The sequence below is a fragment of the Protopterus annectens genome, chromosome 1.part1, assembly GCF_019279795.1.
Source record: "Protopterus annectens isolate FY-2018-M chromosome 1.part1, PAN1.0, whole genome shotgun sequence".
In the NCBI taxonomy this organism is placed as follows: domain Eukaryota; kingdom Metazoa; phylum Chordata; order Ceratodontiformes; family Protopteridae; genus Protopterus; species Protopterus annectens.
The window spans coordinates 1,881,546,180-1,881,564,681 of NC_056726.1; the positions used below are offsets into that span (position 1 = coordinate 1,881,546,180).

The following is an 18,502-nucleotide window of genomic DNA, read 5'->3' on the forward strand; positions in this document are numbered from 1 at the left end:
AGATTGAGAATCAGAAGAAGGGTAGGACCACCCCTTAGTAGGCCAATTTCTACTAAACTTTGGAGGTTGCACCTGCAAAAAATCTTTAACAGTCTGCATAGACTTAGCCTTGTCTTCCATTTTCTTCAAATCCGACTCCACAGGGGGACCAAACAAAACTTCAGACTGTAAAGGGGCATCCAGAATTCTAGTTTTAACATGCTCGGACAAATTCTGATCCTTAAGCCAGGCGTGCCTACGAAGAACTGAACCAGTGGCAGCCACCCTAGAAGAGGCCTGTACAGCATCAAAACCACATTGCAAAGAATGCTTACCCACCTGTTCATAAACATGTACTAAATCCTGCAATTCTTTGCACTCTATGCCCTCTGCCAAAGCATCCACTTTAGATTTTACCTGAGAAAGGAGGAAATTCTGATACTTCAACATATGAAACTGGCAATTTAAAGCCCTCATTGCTAAAGTAGAAGAGGTATACACCTTCTTACCCCATCTATCCAAAGCTCTAGCTTCCTTATCTAGAGGAACCGGATTCTTTACAACAGAGGCTCTAACACCCTTAGGCCCCTGACTAATAGTTTCTGGGTCCGCCCTAGGACTCTTATACAGATATTTATGAGCCTCAGGCACCCTGTAATATCTGTCCGGTTTAACTGGCAGGAGGCAAAGAATCTGGATTAAGGGAAGCCTCCGAGAAAACATCTTGAACAACATCCAAAACAGGAGGTATAGCCAAGGGTCTATGCTGTGGTAAAACAAGAATTCCCTAAGCCTCTTCCGTGAATCAGAGAAATCCTGTCCTTCCCACTTAAAATGCTCCCTCATGGAATGCAGAGTTTCTGAAAATGAAAAATCCTCTGGAGGAGAAGCAGAAGGAGTGGAATCCTCTGCATCAGAATCCGAATAAGGAGGAAAATCTAGAATATCTTCAGCAGAAGACTCTGAGTCATCTGAGGCCTGATCCAAACTTTCCACCTCTGGCTCCACCCTGGGCCTCTTATCAGGAGGGGGCATAGAACCTCTAATTAAAGTAATCAAATCTTCTGCCATTTTAAGCATGTGCTTTTTAGGCACAGACCCTGAAGTACCTGGAGGGACACCAGAGGAAGGCAAAACAGACCTGCCCTTAGAAGAAGCCTTAGAAATAGAAGCAGAAGGCCTAACCACCTTAGGCATAGAAGGGAGAACAGTAACTTGAGAGGCCCCTTCAGCCTGACCTGACTCCTGGGAGGCCACATCCTGCAAAATCAAAGTTTCCCCCTGAGACTCAACAGAAACTTCAGCCGGATCCACCTGCTCTACTGTAGCTTCTGCAGGACCGGCGTCCGAAATGGACGAATCAACCTGTCTAAGTTTCAAGGATTTGTCTTTGCGCTTCTTCGTGGAAGCGGGCGTCGGAGGATCCGACGGCATATTATAATTACACCGCTTACCAAAGACTAACCTAGCACAATCTAACCTTCTTTTTATAGTGCGCTTATTAAACCTAGCACAAAACCGACACCCGACTACGTCGTGGTCCGGTCCCAAACAAGGAATGCAAAGAGAGTGATAATCCCTATGCGGTATCTGTTTCCCACAAGAAATACAATTATTCACTTTTTTTTCTGACATCCGGAATTAACTGAGGCAAGAAAAAACAAAAATATTCCCCAACGGGGTACTTAGCCCAACTTGGTTTCGGTCTGAAACTCAGAATTCGAAAATTTCAGAACGCCGAACGGCACTTGCAACGCTGCTTCTGCATCGGACCATGCGGCAAAAAAGACTGGGGATATGACGTCGGTCATGCGCTTTTATACCCTGACGCTCTGATGTCAGAGCTGAGCGCCCATGACCGACGTCAGCCTAATACTTTGGTATTCGGGCCGACCGAGGACAGCGGACTACCCATAAGTAAGGACTGCAGCAATGTGAGATGAAGAACATCAGAAGAATTATCCAAAACTTTTGAACAAATTTGAAAGACTTAGCCAGAGCCAAAAAGAAGCACATCCGAACTCGTCGACGCGGCAAACAAGATCTGGGGATTGTACTGGTGCACCATGAGATACCTACCTAGCCACCAGCCAACTAGAAGACTTCCAGCTTGTAAATAGGCTGAGTTGGAGCCAAGGATCAGCTCTGATCCCATATGTAAAAATGAAGGTGAGATAGGACTACAGAACATTAAACATTTAAATGTTATTTCAGCATATATGATTACCTTAGTAGAGCACTTCAAAACATCAGGATATACTTCTTACATTCAGATTAAAGTAAGTAAATGGATGCAATGGAATTCCAATGGACAAAACTAAGAACAAGTTTACGAAGAGATGAGAGTGTATGACGATATCAAAAAAATAAATAAATAAAATGATACAAAAGTCTCCTGCAGAAACATGCCGTTCTGGATTTAAAAAAAATAAACATGCTGAGCTAATGCCTAATTACTTGGCTAAGCCCATTAAAACCTCTAACTCGAAGGGACAGTAAAGAAGCAACCACTTTTACTGATGTGTGTGTCCTTACCTTGTTTATAGGCATGTTAAAATCTAAGTAGGTTCAAAGGTAAATACTAGGCTAACCACTACCATGGCATTCATAAGCCTAGCAGTGCAACCCAACCCAATTGTGTCCCTATGTATCACAAGCATTATGAGGAGGAATGCTACTTTGGGGGCACAGTCACTGTCTACGTCTATCAATTTCCCATTTTCCATCCATTGGTCAAGGTTACACTTAAACATGGTTAGGTTTGAACTCTGCTTCACATAGATGGGCAGCCTGTTCCAGAGCATGGCAACAGTATGAAACACATCTGTCTCGCCAACATGTCCTACTCATGTCACAAGCAAAATTTAAATATTTGGATCTAGTGGTTTTGATGCAGTTTATTTTGCATTTGTGCAAAAGGTCTATCAGAGCTGGATCCGAGGATGCCTTGTATGCCAGGCATAGATCACCTCCTAGTAACCTGCAGGAGACAGAGTATACAGATAGGGCTTTAAGGCAATCCATACAAGAATCACATTAAAGCTTATGCCTGTGCAATAATCCTTCTCCATAGTATATCCAGATGTGCAGTAAAAAATAATCATCCATGTAACAATGTTGCAGGGGGATAACCTCACTCCCCCAAAGATATTCCTGGATGCTCCCATCTTATCATGGTTAATCACACCAAATGATTCAAACATGGTCTATGGACTACAACGTTAAATGGAACTGCATGTGCACTGCCTATGAGCTACTCTTCTTTGTAATTACACCTGCCTTACCCAAAACTAAACTCTATTAGAGTTCCTTACCTCTTCGATTGTCCATTTTGCCACACTCTTTGCATTGAGGCCTGAAACTTCTGGAAGAAGCTTGCAATGATGTTCCCAGCAGAGATGGAGCCGATTTACTGGATTGGATGAGAGTGAAGACATAAACACAGACTGGTGGAGTATCTGCTGTAGTGTAAATTCTGGGTCTACAAAGAAATACAAAGTTCCAGTCAGAATTTAAACACTGTTCACAAGACAATGACACACCACTAATATAGCTCGAAAATAAACATGCTGTTGCTAATTCCTACCCTCTGCTCCAGTGTCAGTACAATTCTATAAATTGCATCTGATAAAACTCTTAACAGACAAGGAGTGTAGAACACACTGCTGTGGTGGGCAGGAGCCATAATGAAAATTCTTGTCCTCCAGTCTGATTATCTCCAATTTTAGGAAGAGGTTAAAAACAGAATAACAACAAACACAACCCTAAAATAAAAATATATAAAAAAAAGGATTTTAAAAAAAGGTTTTATACTGAGTCACTCTAAAAAGTAAAAAAAATAAGGAAAAAGAATGAAAACTTTGCAAAAGAAACACAACAAACTGATTTCAGAAAAGCATTTGATGCTGGTTTTGCAGACTGTGACAATGAGGTAACAGAAGTAGTAGCATGAATCAGCAAAACCAGCCTCAAATGCTTTTCTGAAATTAGCTCATCTGTGTTTCTTTTGCAAAGTTCCACTCTTCTTATTTTCTACTTTTTAGAGTGACTCAATAAAAAGCATTTTTTTTATTCCTTTTTAGATTTTAACTAAAATGTTGTCCCTCTGTGGTTCTGTCATGTTCCTTGACAAACTTAGTAAGAAGGCAATTAGGTAGACAATGGAAAAAATGCCAATGAGAAGCTTGGCATTTTTCCCGCTGTCTTGTGAGGAACATGAGAGAACCACAGAGGAGCTTTCTTTTATTTTAGAAAATGTATATTAATTCACACTTACTTATTCTATCATTTTCTCAAGTGAATAATATTTTAAAAGTGCCCCTGATAAGAAGCGGTCTTGTATTTTTGTGTTATTGGGACTGTATGTGTGTGTGTGTGTTTAAGGCTGCTCATAGTACAGTGCATCTTGCTTTGTCCAGCTGTGGTTCTGTCATGTCTTTGTGGATGTGTCCCTCAATGACGAGAAGCTTGTCGTTTTTCCCACTGTTTTGCGAGAGCGTGACAGAGCCAATTCCAATTAAAAGCATTCTAAAAAATGAAAAATGTTTTAAAATAAAATACAACAGTAACTCTGTATAAATGTAAATTGTATTTTTGGGACTGAGTGTATGCGTGTGTGTAGGAAATGAAGTAGTGAGATGCGATGACAGACTGCAGGAACCATTATTTGCTGCAAGAAATGGTCTTTGCATAAAACAAATTGTATTTTTGGGACTCTGTGTGTGTGTGTGTGTGTGTGTGTGTGTGTGTGTGTGTGTGTGTGTTGATGGGAGTGTGTGTGCTTTGGAACAGACTCTCTTTTTGCACATCCATTATAGTTATTTCCTAACTTTTTCGAAGTCATACTCACTAAATGGATGGGAGACTGCATTTTCACACCTAGGGAATGTAGAACAATCTGTTTACTATGGAGGACTGTTATTACTTATGAGAGATGTGCCTAAGCTTCTAGATGGTAAGTTAGTCCATAAGCTTAGTAGCAGCCCATGAACCAACAAGCCATCTAACTCCTTGTGACTGTCCTTCCTGTTGACTTTTAGCATTTTACACCACCAAGATAGAGGAATTTTCCTTAAAAAGGGTGAAATTTTATTTTTTGGCATCTCATCTTGTGTGACTGCAGGGGGGGGGGGGGGCTGGGATTCAGCAAATAAGGCTGTGAACATCCTGAAAGAAGTTGTATTTTTTTTAAATGTCTGCACACCATGGTGGTCTGCATATGAGTGCACAGTGTAACACAGGTGTCTTATCACCTTTGCCTTTAATAAGCATAATTATATTTGTGGTTGTCAGTCAGTCAGTCCCACAGAAGGATGCAAACACCCAGAGCTAACATTTTGTCTTCACTTTGTTTGAAAACATAACACACACTGTCACAGGCAAAACACGCACCTTCACTGGAAGAACAGCAGGTATCGCCCATGACTTCCACATTTTTGTACTTACTATTCTGTAAACCAGCCTCCTGGTTGAATCTGGTTGGCTGTTTCAAAGTCAAGGCTACTACTGTCAATGCGGCAAAGTAGTGGTCTACCATCTTGACACTCATTCTAAGGATGTCCAACTTTTGACTTTGTATTTATCTCATTTTGTGGCACAATGTACGATACCTTGATAAACTGCAAATAAACAATGCCTGTTGATATATTTGTCTGCACTGTGTGTGCTACCCTGTTGATGTCCTTATAATGATGCTTTGGATTGTGATCTTTCCAGAATGATATTTTAGTTCCCATTCAGTGTGAGAAGAAAACTGTTAAATATTTTCCATCATTCCTGTTTCTCTTATAATTCATAATTGCTGGGTAACAGCTGATAGGAAACTTGGCATCAGGCTTCAGAATAATTAGCATTGTAAAACCTCTTCCGTGCTGGTGCTCATTGGTTACCTCAAGTGCCGATCACTGAGCTGGAAAACTGTGACTACTAAACCACACTGCAGGGTGGAACAACTTCAGTTTTTCAAGGGGTGGGTGCAGTGAACATTACCAGCTGGTTTACAAAGCATAGGTCTGTAACCTATAGAATTGGGTCAGAGTAATTTTTAAACTTTCAACTATATTTACTTGAAAAGTTGCTAGAAAAGGGAGATTTGTTTTAGACAAAGTGTGGAGGAAATGATGTAATGAGATGCGAGTGTGTGTGTGGTAGTACTTAATGAAGCAGAACTACAAAACCTACAACTGCACAGAGCTGGTGGCAGTGCATCCCGGTGTGTGTGCGCGCACGCATGTGTGTATGTGTGTGGAGGAAATGATGTAGGGAGATGCGACAGTGTGTGAAGTATGTGTGTGTCTCATCTCAGTCTTCCTAAACTCCTCCTCTTTGCAGTTTATTGCTTTTATTCACCCTTGCATATAGAACAATACCTCTCAACTGTCCAGATTTTTGCCTCATATTTTTGGTTTGTTCCTCATAAAATGTGTGTGTGTGTGGTTTTCAGGCACATCTCTGAGGATTAAAGTCACTAAATAATGACATACATTTCAGTTTTCAGACTACATCTTCTTCAGAAATATGCACACTAACACAAAGCCTGTTATACTATCAACTTTCTAAGTTTCTAATAGCAATATTTAAAATCTGTCTGTATTTTTGGGCCTTTGTCCCTCCCATTATTTTAGGCTTTGTCCAGATTTCTTGCATTAATAAGTTGAGCGGTATGTATAGAGCACCTCTCCATTTGTCTATCCTTCTAATTATTTAATGTTACAGTGCTTTTTTTGAGTAAGAAAACATTACTAGTAGCCTGGTTACTTCACAATGGCAATCAATATCTGTTTTCTACCATCAAAAGTGCCTTTTCCTGCTCTATCCAATCAATAGCACACAATCTTTCTTTACCTACTGAAATATGGTCAGGGCAGAAAGTAACAAAAATAAAGTGCCATCACCATTTATTGTTTTCCTACTTCCTAGCATGGTATATCACCCCCCCCCCCCACATGTCCTATACCAGAACTTATCTGCGTACTATGTTCTCAGAAATAAAACAGCCATTTCTTAGCGCAGTCTATCTTTACATAATAAGCCTTCACCTTTCAAGCATCTGCTGCAACCTCTGCTATTTCCACTTTTTTTTGAGTCTCCCAACATTTTAATGTACTGATAACAACAAAGACATTGCAGGGTAAAATGGAATTCAGAACAGCAACACAACTACTACCAAATTCCTCCAGCGAATCAACACAGCTGTAAGATGGTAAAATGCACCCAAATAACATTCACAGTAAGAAACTGTTTGCTGAATGTAAAAATAAAAAAGGAACGAGAACCAGGTCCACTAATACAAAATCTTTTAATCAATCTAACTGCTTTCATCCTTGTCTAAAGACTTCATCAGAAGATACTAAAACATAAACTGTCAGTCATTACGTATACGTTCATATTAGGCTATCTGCCCTGGGGCATTTATAAGCCTAGCCCGATTGTGTTGGGCTTACGCCACCCCTTGATTTCAGTATACTGTGCCCTTTTTAAAGTTTAGTTTACTGTGCCTCTGTCTAATAGTGACACGGAAGTAAACCCCGGGACAAACCTACGATCCCCCATCCACTCATCAAGATTCTTCTTGAAGAGAGTCAGTGAGGTGCTCTGCCCAACATGAATTGGAATTCTACTCCAGAGCGAAGGGAGCCTCTGGGTTATGAATCTGTCCCTCCAGCATGTTCTACTTATTTCTGTGCTGAGGTTCAAGTCCCTCGAGCGCGTGGCTCTAAGGGATTTAGATTTACTGAGGTGGAGCATGTCCATTAATTCTGGGTTGGACATAGCTTTATATGTCAGGCATAGATCGCCTCGAAGTAGGCGGTATGCAACTGAGTAGAGCTGGAGTGTTTTTAACCGAGCAGCATATGGCATCTGTTTTAGTCCCTTGATCCTCCTGGTGAGGTACTTTTGGGGTCTTTCTAATTGCTGCAGGTGTCGGGTAAGGTACATTCCAAAGGGGGCACGATTACCTCTCTTGATCTAGATGTGAATCCTTTCATGATGAGGTGGGCTATGTAGAAGGTCTTTCTAACCACTTTGGCAATGTGGTTGTCAAAGGAGAGATTGTATAAGCCTATATCTAATAAAAATGCACCATTCATTAAGAAAATAATTCAAACATTTAAAGATCCTGAAGTTGGTATATACAGTTGGGGTGGGGGCATAGCCCCCCCCCCCCCACCTAGGTGAGTTTTAGATAGTGCGGTGTGTTTTAATGTTGTGTTGGGCAAGTGTTTATTTGTCTCTGGAATATTTGCTTGGTTCGGGATTTTCAGTTTTGTGGTCTTTTGTATTATGGTATTTAGAAGTAATCCATGTGTGCGCATGCCTATATGTTATTCTGAATGGATCTGGTGTGTGTGTGTGTGTGTGTGTGTGTGTGTTTATTGTCTCGCTAATGACGGAGGGACAATATTTTACTTAAAGACTAAAATACTGTTCCTCTGTCATTATTACAGTGCTTTCTATTGAAACTGGCTTACTGAGACAGAACTACACAGGGACACAGAGCCAGACCAACAAATCTAATTTCACTGAAAAGTATACTAAAAATTCTGGACAGCCATTAAAGAAATCTTGCATCCTGGACTCAGCCCTAACACCTCTCCAAATAACTCATTACACAAAACCACAACACAATTCAACTCTTGTTTCACTGATAGTATAGCATCTCTAACCAAGGAATCCCAAACATCTAATCCTAACCCTGCCCTGCAGCCTTGTATCACCACATCCACTTTCACCTTCAAACTTATGCCCACATCCTATACAGAACTACTCAAATTCAAACCATGCTCTATTTCAGCTGATGACCTTTCAAGCGAATACCTTAAAGGAGCAGCCAGCGACATTGCTTACCCTGTCTCAATCCTTATAAATAGGTCAATCCAGGAATCCCACATTCTCCCTCTATAGAAAAAGTCAAACATTATCCCTCTGCACAAAGGAGGAAATTCAACAGACATTACTAACTTTAGATCTATAGCAATCTTACCCCCCCCTCCAAAATACTTAAAAATAATTCAAAAACAATAGTGAACTACCTCCTGAAAGAAGAACTCCTGTCGTCCACACAACATGGTTTCTGTCCTTCTCACAGTACTAACAAGTGCACTTCTAACTTACATTGATGCTGTCAATAAAGCTAGAGATAATGGTAAACTAATCTCCTTTTATTTCTAGGCTCATCGGAAGCCTTCAACACATTTTGTCACAAAAAAACTCTACTTCAAATGTCCTCATTAGGTCTCTCTCAGTCCACCCTTCGATCATTCAAAAGTTATCTACCACATAGGTATCAGTCAGTAAAATATCACCACCTTTTTTCCATAGTTCCCAGTCACCACTGGTGTACCACAAGGCTCTATCCTTGGCCCCCTCATCTTTAATATTCTCACCAACACCCTCCTCACATCCACACAACAAGCCTCCCTAACACAGTATGCAGATGACTCCACACTCATTCGTACATCTGATAACATGACACACCTCAAAAAAAAATTACTTGAGAAGCTTTAACACAGCAATTGAAACATGGTTTTGTAACTCACAACTCATGTTCAATCCTAAAAAAACAAACTACTACTTTCCCCAAATCCCTCTCCCATGAAAAAACAAAAATTAAATTCCTCTCTTGATAATACACAACCATTAACATCACTTCTTATTGCAAATTATTAGGGATAGTGGATGATCATCTTAAATTCGACCTGTATATACAAAATCTCGTTAGAAAAACTCATCAAAAACTAAGGATGCTTTATAGAGCCAGAAACTTTCTCACTAACACAACTAAAGATACACTTGCCTATGGTGATTCCATCCTTACTAGTATCACAAAAATCAAAAACTGAACAATGTTATAACTGTTGCTAAATTTGCAGCAAAAAACCCTTTCAGAACCCGCCACTGTATATCACTTGTTGTTGTTGTTTGTCTTTTGGCTTTTCCTGGTTAGGGGTCGCCACAGCGGAACTCCGGTCCGCTAATGATTGGCAGTAGATTTTCACGAATGCCGAGGTGCCAGCTTGACGTCCAACCTTCAACAAAGGCACACCCATTTAAGCATGTCTTTCAAACGCCACCCAACCGCAGGGAGGACATGCAGACTCGACAAAGAAGGCACTCCCCGCACTCTAACTGAAAATCGAACGGGAGAACCTCTTGCTATGAGGCAACAATGCTACTGCTGCACCACCGCGGCATTAGCCACCACCACTGTATATCACTAAAAAGCCTAAATTGGTTAGAACTATACCATCAATTAACATATACACTTCTTACCACCTATAAAATTATCCAGAATCCAACTGCTTGTCCAGCACTAAACATTCTACATAACTATGTTCCTAGTTGGCCATTATGACCTAATGAATGTAAAACTCCCGTCTGTCCACAAATCTATCAAATTTGCTGGGCACGGTCTGTACTCTCTATCCGTCAGAACAATACCCTCCCTCTCATCTTTCTAAACCATTCTAAAAGACTTCATAGCCAAAAACTGTCTCTGTTCTTGCTCAACACCAGGATAAAGAATGAATCAAGCCACAAATGACAACTATGTAACTAAAGCCAAACCAGGTGAACTGCACCACAAACCACTGACTTTACTTAAAATACATTAAGCACATGGAGAGCTTTTGTCCAATATAGTGACTTCATCAGAATAAAAAGTGAAGTACAAAGACGTACTACAAATGCTCTAAAAACCCTCACTCAAAACTTCATGGATAACAAAGTTAGTCAAAAACAATTAAGTAATTAATTAAAGACCACCCCCCAAAGCTAGTTAAGAGAAACTCAATAAATATGAAAAAAAACGTTCTAAATTACTGCAGAAATGTACAAAAAACCCTCCAAAGCATATATGGTTCAAAAACTATAACACTAGGCAGTAATAAACAACGTATGAAAAATGCATATATTGATGACGTGCAGCTGAAAATACCTCCTAATTAAAACAACAAAATACAATGTACAACTACGGGTTTAAATTAAAATTTTAGACATTGGAAAAGTTAATGAAAATATTTTGTATATAATTAAAAAGCTGTTTTATATTTAAAAAGTTATTTAATGCATATTTTAAATGGTAGTGCTAACCCGAACCATAAAACTCTTCTAAAAACTGAAAACAACCATAGTACAAACAAAATAGTAAACCATAAGCATAAAAGAAAAATGTAATAATTTATATAAATAAAGATGCTTTTAACTGCAAAATACTACTAATGGACACCATATCATTTAAATCTAATTCTACTAATGGGTGTGGTTTAAGTTGCCACCTTAACTCTCTGCATTCTAATAACTCCTTCCAGGAATCCCCGAACATACCCTATATTACTTAAAACGTAAAATTTGAATTGATGAGTGTTATTAAAATTAATGTATTCAAAACGTGTGTTACACTCATCCTTCTTATTGATATCATATGCATGGTGATAGATTTTTGTTCTCAATGATTTCTCGGTTTTGCCAATGTAAAAAAACAGGGCAAACTTGGCAGTGTGCCACATAAACAATTCCTGTACTGAAACAATAAAATCTTTGCTTCAAGAAAACTTCACCGTAATCAACAATGTGAAATGTGGAACCTCCCAAGATGTAACAACACTGACTGCAATCTCCACATTTCTTCATATAACTGTCTGACATAATTCCCACTTTTTCAGTAAGAGATTTGAAAGAAACAGCCTTTTTATAAACAAAGGAGAGGGAGGGATCCAAAACACGAAACTGTTCACCAGCCATTTGAAGTATGTTCCAATTTTTACATACCACTGACTCAATGTCAAAATAGTCAAGATTGTAATGAGAACCAGGGCCTTCCCATAACTACGTACTGCCTTAGATTGTGTAATGTCCCAGTGATAAATTTCCCTTTCCTTATTAAAGGAACAAAAATCGACTGTTCACGTTTAGATGCGACCTCACCCACAATCACATTAATAAAATTAGATGGGTAACCACATACTACAAAAATCACCTTAAGTATGGCAGTTTTATGAAGAAAAGTCTCATGCTGTGAGATCATTCACGCAAGTCTAACCACTTGGTCATTTACCATTGCTTTCTTCTGCTGTAGTGAATACCAACTAGTATATAACACAACAATGAATTTGAATAAGTTGGCTTCCTATAAATCCTTCCTATAAAGATAAAAACAGCTTGTGCTGTTACCATAACATTCTACCTGTGTTGTCTATCCTTATTAACTTCTGGATCTCGGTTCTGACCCTCAGAACCGACTCGGCCATTTCACTAGCTTTGAGATTCGAAGCTCGAGCTCCTCCTCCCTACCCATAATGCCTCCATCTCCCAAAGTATCTCAGATCAAGTTTGCTGTCACTATTTACCCACTGTCTGCTAAAAACAAACTATCAATAAACAGGAAAAGCTAGAACAACAGGAGCTCAAACAGGAACAGTGGTTCCATGAACATATCCATCAGGCCACTCGAAGTCTTGGACTGGGGAAAGGGGGAGGGGTTAATGAAGAATGAAGATAGACAACACAGATGGAATGTTATGGTAAGAACATAATTTCTTTATCTGATGTCATCTTCATTCGTTCATTCACCTGTGGGATACAGTCCCCAGCTACAGAAATCCCGGGTGGCCCTCATGGAAGGATTTACTGAGCACAGCAGAGGCAAAGGCATTCCTATTCCTGGAAGTGATGTCCAATTTATAATGAGTAATGAATGCATGAGGATTAGACCATGTAGCACCTGCACAGATGTCATCAAGAGATACTCGACCAAAAGGCTTGAGAAGTTGTCACAGACCTTGTAGAGTGAGCTTTAATCTCATCAGGTACAAGAATGTTCTTAGAAGAATAAACAAAAGAGATACAGTCTTTTAACCATCTTGCTAAAGAGGTCTTAGCAATTGCTTTATCTCTTTTATTGTCTGAAAAAAGATATAAACAATTGTTCCAATGTCCTGAAACTCTTAGTTCTAAGTAAAAACGTAACTGTCTATGCACATCAAGAAAATGGAGAGTGTATTCTCCCTTATTTTGAAAGTTTGGGAAGAAAACAGGAAATTAATGTAGTGGTTGATAATAGCTTCTGTTGCAACTTTAGGCAAGGAGGATGGGTTGGTGTGTAAGGTTATCCTGTCTTTGTGAAATATTAAATACAGGAACATGGAGGAAAGGGCCTGTAACTCAGATTCTTCTTGCTGAAGTAATGGCCACCAGAAAAAGCATCTTCCATGAGAGAAACTTTAAATCTACTGGGGCTGCTGGTTTAAAAGGGGGATGAACCACGGCCTGCAACATAATGGTCAAGTCTCAATGGGGAGTAGGAACTTTAATGAGAGGATGAAGTAGAAAGGTACCCCTAATGGAAAGCTTTGCAAAGTTTTAATGAAGCGAACGAAGAAAAGTCCTCTCCCAAATGAAAATTGGAAATCGCAGCTAACTGAACTTTGATGGTGGAAAAACTAGCCCCATCATTAAAAAGGGGAGCCAAAAAATCCATCACCACTAGGATGGAAGCTGTAAAAGGACCTACTTGTTTCTGTTGGGCCCGTGTGGAAAGCCTTTTATACTTACTCTTATAAATCTTACTGGTGGAGGGTTTATGGGCAAAAATCAAGATCTTCTGGACAGGGGATAAAAGCCTGGGATGTCTGGCCATCATCGGAATTGCAGAAACCATGAAGGTAGTTTCAGGCTTTGAAGGTCTGGGTGAGGGTGCCCCTAGGGGTGAGATAGTTTCACTGGAGGGCAAATCAGATGAGAACAAAGATAGGTGAATCAGACATGTCAAAATCAAAAGGGAGTAATGAGGATTACCTTCCTCTTTAACCTGAACACCTTCTGCAAAAACTGGGGAATTAGGGGCAACTAGGGAAATGCATAGAGTAGACCGGCAGGGCAACCCTGGACTAGAGCATGCCTTGGTGACCGTCTCCGTGGTAGGATTAAGGCAAAGTATCTACTGCATTTGTTACTGGGGGGGGGGAGGCAAAAAAAGGCTCAGCAGGACTGACCCCATCTTTGGAAGATCACGTTTGCCGTGGAATGGTTCAGAGACCACTCACGAGGCATCAGTTGGACTCGGCTGAGCCTATCCTCTAGGATGTTGGACTCTCCCGGAATGTGCATTGAAAGTGGTTGGTGGAGATTGTACATTGCCATACTCTCATAGCTTTTTGACAAAGGGTGTAAATACTTGGTTCCTCCCTGTTTGTTGATGTATCAGACCACTGACATATTGTCCAGCTGTATTGCAATATTGCCTAGAGGATGAAAGCTGTGTAGCTCTTGCAATGCCAAAAGAACTGCTCTCATCTCTAGGACACTGATATGCAAGTTGGTCTACTGGGGCATCCACATGCCTTGAACCATTTGACTCAGAAAATGCTCCCCCACCCCGCCTGGGAGGCATCGGTGGTCAAAGTGGCATTTGGAGTAGGAAGAATAAAGAGTCATCCTCGAGTAACATCTGCAGAGTCAAGTCACCATAGCAGAGTTTCTTTGCACACTTGGGAAAGTCTGATGGGAAAGCTTAGAGGATTTTCTGTGGAAGGACCATTGAACCGCTAATGGCCATTGCTTGATTCTCAAGTGAAGATGTGCTATGGGTATAGTGGCTGCCATAGAACTGAGGGCTATGAGAATCAAACTCACTGGAGGGTTTGGTATGGCTAGAATTTGTTTGACATGAAGGCATACACTTGTTACTCAATCTACTGTGAGATAAGCCTGAAAAACTGTTGTGTCCAGATGAGCCCCTATGAAATGTATCACTTGAACTAGTTCCAACTGGGATTTATCCAAGCTGAGAGTTATGCCAAGGTGTGGAGTCAACTCCAAAAGGTAATCTCTGGACTGAACCAAACGATGCCGGTTGCAGGAAAAGCTGGCTCTATTTGCAGATGATGATATTTTATACATGACAAGATCAGAAAGGCCCATTTACAGTGTTGTGGAATATTTTAAGACGGTTTCAGATCTTCTTGGGATACAGAATTAAAGAAGCTAAAACAAAGGCAACAGCGGTAAATTATGTGCCCACACACAAACTGGTCCAACAATATCCATATTTAAGGGGACATGAAAATATGAAGTATTTAGGAGTATGGATTAGAAATGACTCTGTTGTGGGAGCTAAGGATATGTGGGAAGAGACTAAACAGAAAATAATACAAAAATTAAGAAACTGGAAGCTTTGTTATATGGATATGGAGATTAAGATACAAGCAATTAAAATGTTTTTCGTCCCTTTAGTCTTACATACAGGTCAAGACTTATTTTTATCAACCAGAGGAGCTGTGGATAGCAATTAAAAAAAAGTTGAAAGATTGTATCTGAGAAGGGAAGACAGCAAGGGCCAAGCGGGATAAGCTGATTCTTTCAAAGATGCACCCCGCACGTTAAGGCTGATGCACAGGCCCAAAACTCCTAAGTATTTCTCAAAAAACAAAGCCAGCACCAAATAGGCATATTCATATTTCCCTTTAATGTGGCAACACCATAAAAATCAGACCGGTTTCGGCAACCTTGCCTTCTTCAGTGATAAATACAAAAGCACATATCACCAGTATTTATATCATGATCAATCACATAATTAAAAATCAACATTTAAAGCAGCAGCAGCTCCATTTATTAGGGCTATAATCACATACATAAACTACATATGGTCATTAAGCCCTGGGAAGAATAAAGCCCCAAGTTTAATGATCCATCCTCTTTCTTTCTTATTCAATATTGCATGCCATCCCAATTTCTTTTTTCTCACTATAAAGAATCTTAGAAACTATTTTTAAAAAGTCCTATGAATCCTTATATAAATGCACAATGTTGGCACCCACCTCATGAAGTTGGTAATCAATAAAATGAGCTACAGTATAAGTTTTTGAAAATTTAGCATCAACAGTAGGGTGCAGGAGTGGATCAACATCTTTGTGCACTTTAGGGATCCCCAAAATAGTGGAGTTTTTGAGTCCATGACCTTTAAAAATTCAAAATCACCCTGGGAAATAAGACCTTATGTTAGAAAATCATTTAACATTACATTAATTCTATTATAAGTGAGGTTTCTTTGATTAACTGATACTTCCTCATAGGTATCATCCATAAAGCAGGTCAAATATTTTATTAATGTGGTCACTGGTATTCATTATAACCAGACCACCCCCCTTTGTCGGGCTTCATTAGTCTGACCTATCTGTTATATATAATTTGTTTCAACAAAGTCACCTCTTCCCTTGTTAAACCTTATCTGAAATTAAGTCCTTCTATTGTGCAAGATCTGCCTAATGTCAGACTCGCGTATTTTCTCAAATAAGGTAATAACAGGGTGCAATGGTGGGATAAAAATGCTAGGTTTGGAACATGAATTATAAATATCCGGGTCCCTCTGTTCCTTGTGTGCAAAATGCAAACTTAAATTAAGCTTGTGGGTAAAAAGTTTTAAGTCGATCAAAACATCGTCAACCCAGGCTCCCCTAGTAGGAATGAAAGTGAAACCTTTCTCAAATAATTGAGCCCACTTGTAGTCAATGGCAAAATCACTGTAATTACAAACTTTATAATCATGGCTGATGTTATATAGAATGATACAACCATCTTCTGTGGTAAGTCCTTCTATTCGCCCCCCCCTCCTGCAGTCCCTCTGATCCTCACCCGCCTGTACATTGCATCGTTGTCTGTTCCATATCTTTTCTGACCTCCAGAAAAATCCAAAGGGGACTCATCATTGATCTGACCCTGGCAGCTCCCATGAGTGAAATCATTATCTGTTAAACCACCCTCAGAGCTATGGTCATGACTGGCACTACCTCCACAACCATTAGTGTCATTAACCTAAAATGTCTGTTTGTATGCTTATGGGGGGGGGATAAGCTACCCCTCGTTCATAGTCAAGTTTGTGTCTATATAACTTCTTTCTTTCTTAGTTTTAATTAAAAGTTATGTACTCACCGTAACTACGCATCTGTGATGTTCATTTTCATTCTTCCTCAACCCACGGGTTCAAATCCAATCCTCAGATCCCACTTGTCACTCTCCTACTTTGGACACAATAGAAGAGTCTTTGTGGGTTCTGTTCAAGCAGCTTTATTTTATACAAACACATCATGATAGAAGATTATTGACTTTAACTTAAGTAACTTGTATACAAACTAACTACTGCAACCATACACGCTCACTCCCTGGCAGCACTCTCAAAATGGCACTAGGAATAGCACGTGCCTCATATACATATATATATATATATATATATATATATATATATATATATACACACACACACTTGCGCACACAGCCTTTGATAAGCTTCTTAAAGACACAGCACATTCTGTTATGCAATCGGATCTATATCCTTCCTCTTTGAGAAACAGATAACGAAATGCATGCAGATATTACAGGTAGTTCTTTGTCATGCATTTATACAAGACTCGGTACATATATACTATACACAGTATACACACTTGACCATATCATGTAACATAAAACTGGGAATTGGGTTTAGCAACTGGAGCTGTCTCTACAAAATGTTCAACCTTGGAAGTCTTTGGAACATCTTCAGGAATGAAATCAGAGGTTGGAACGCACTCTGGGATGGAAACAACATTTGCTTCGCTCTGAGATTTGGAGTCTGTATCACAGGAACAATGCTGTGACGATTCTGGTACAGGAAGAGGTCTCTGATTTCTCCTGTACTCCACAACCTCAGATTCTATAAGGTAGGTTCTCAGCTCGGCACATATACCTGTCACTTGACCAATCCAGTCGAAACCTTTCACAGTTTGTATTCTCACTGTCTCAACTTCCCTCGACGGATGAAGAAATCTGCATGATTTATCATAACTGGACGTCTGGATAGAACGCTTCTTGAATAATTGAGCCTTGATGGTTTTTTATTGTTCTTAGCTTTAGGCCTCAATAAACTGGAACTAATAGGTAGCGTAGCTCTGGTTTGCCTGGAAAGAAGCCTTTGAGCAGGTGAGCCAAGAGTATCTTCACAGGGTATGTTTCTGAGATTTTGCAAATTTTAGCAAATTCAAAAACAGATTGGTATTGCCATGATTTGACCTTTCAAGTAATTGCTTTGCACTCTGCACTGCACATTCAGCTAGACCACTTGACTGCAGATATTCAGGACTGCTAGTAACATGTACAAAGTCCCATTCTCTTGCAAACTTCTGAAACAACTGAAGTGGTTCTCTTTGCAAATGTGGTCTAATACTGTTGCATACTGATCAAGAAGAAAGCACTTTATCAATGTCCTTCAGTAATGAAGGCCAAATTACTAATTCTCTCGATCTTCTCTTAGTGAATGCAGAACCTGGGTGACTGTGATGCAAAATCTGGACATATTCTTGTTGTAAGGAAGCAGGAACAACAATTTTAGGACCTTTGAAAATAATGCCATCTTCCATCAACATTTCATCACTGTAAGGAAAATAGGTTTGCACTTCAGGTGGTAGATTGCTCTGATGGCCATCCAACATTAATGTAGTGATTGAGCTTTTGCAAAATTGGATCAGTCTTTATATGATCTCTTAAGTCATCAAAG

At 39.7% G+C, this 18,502-nt stretch overlaps 1 protein-coding gene across 1 annotated transcript in view; it reads right to left on the reverse strand.

The window, feature by feature from the left end:
* Window positions 1-18,502, reverse strand: part of LOC122812929 (lethal(3)malignant brain tumor-like protein 4) — a 2,410,392-nt gene that overhangs the window by 180,341 nt on the left and 2,211,549 nt on the right. Inside the window, exon 20 of the mRNA XM_044084994.1 lies at window positions 3,294-3,460. Coding sequence (XP_043940929.1) covers window positions 3,294-3,460 — 167 coding nt within the window. The remainder of the gene's footprint in view (window positions 1-3,293; window positions 3,461-18,502) is intronic.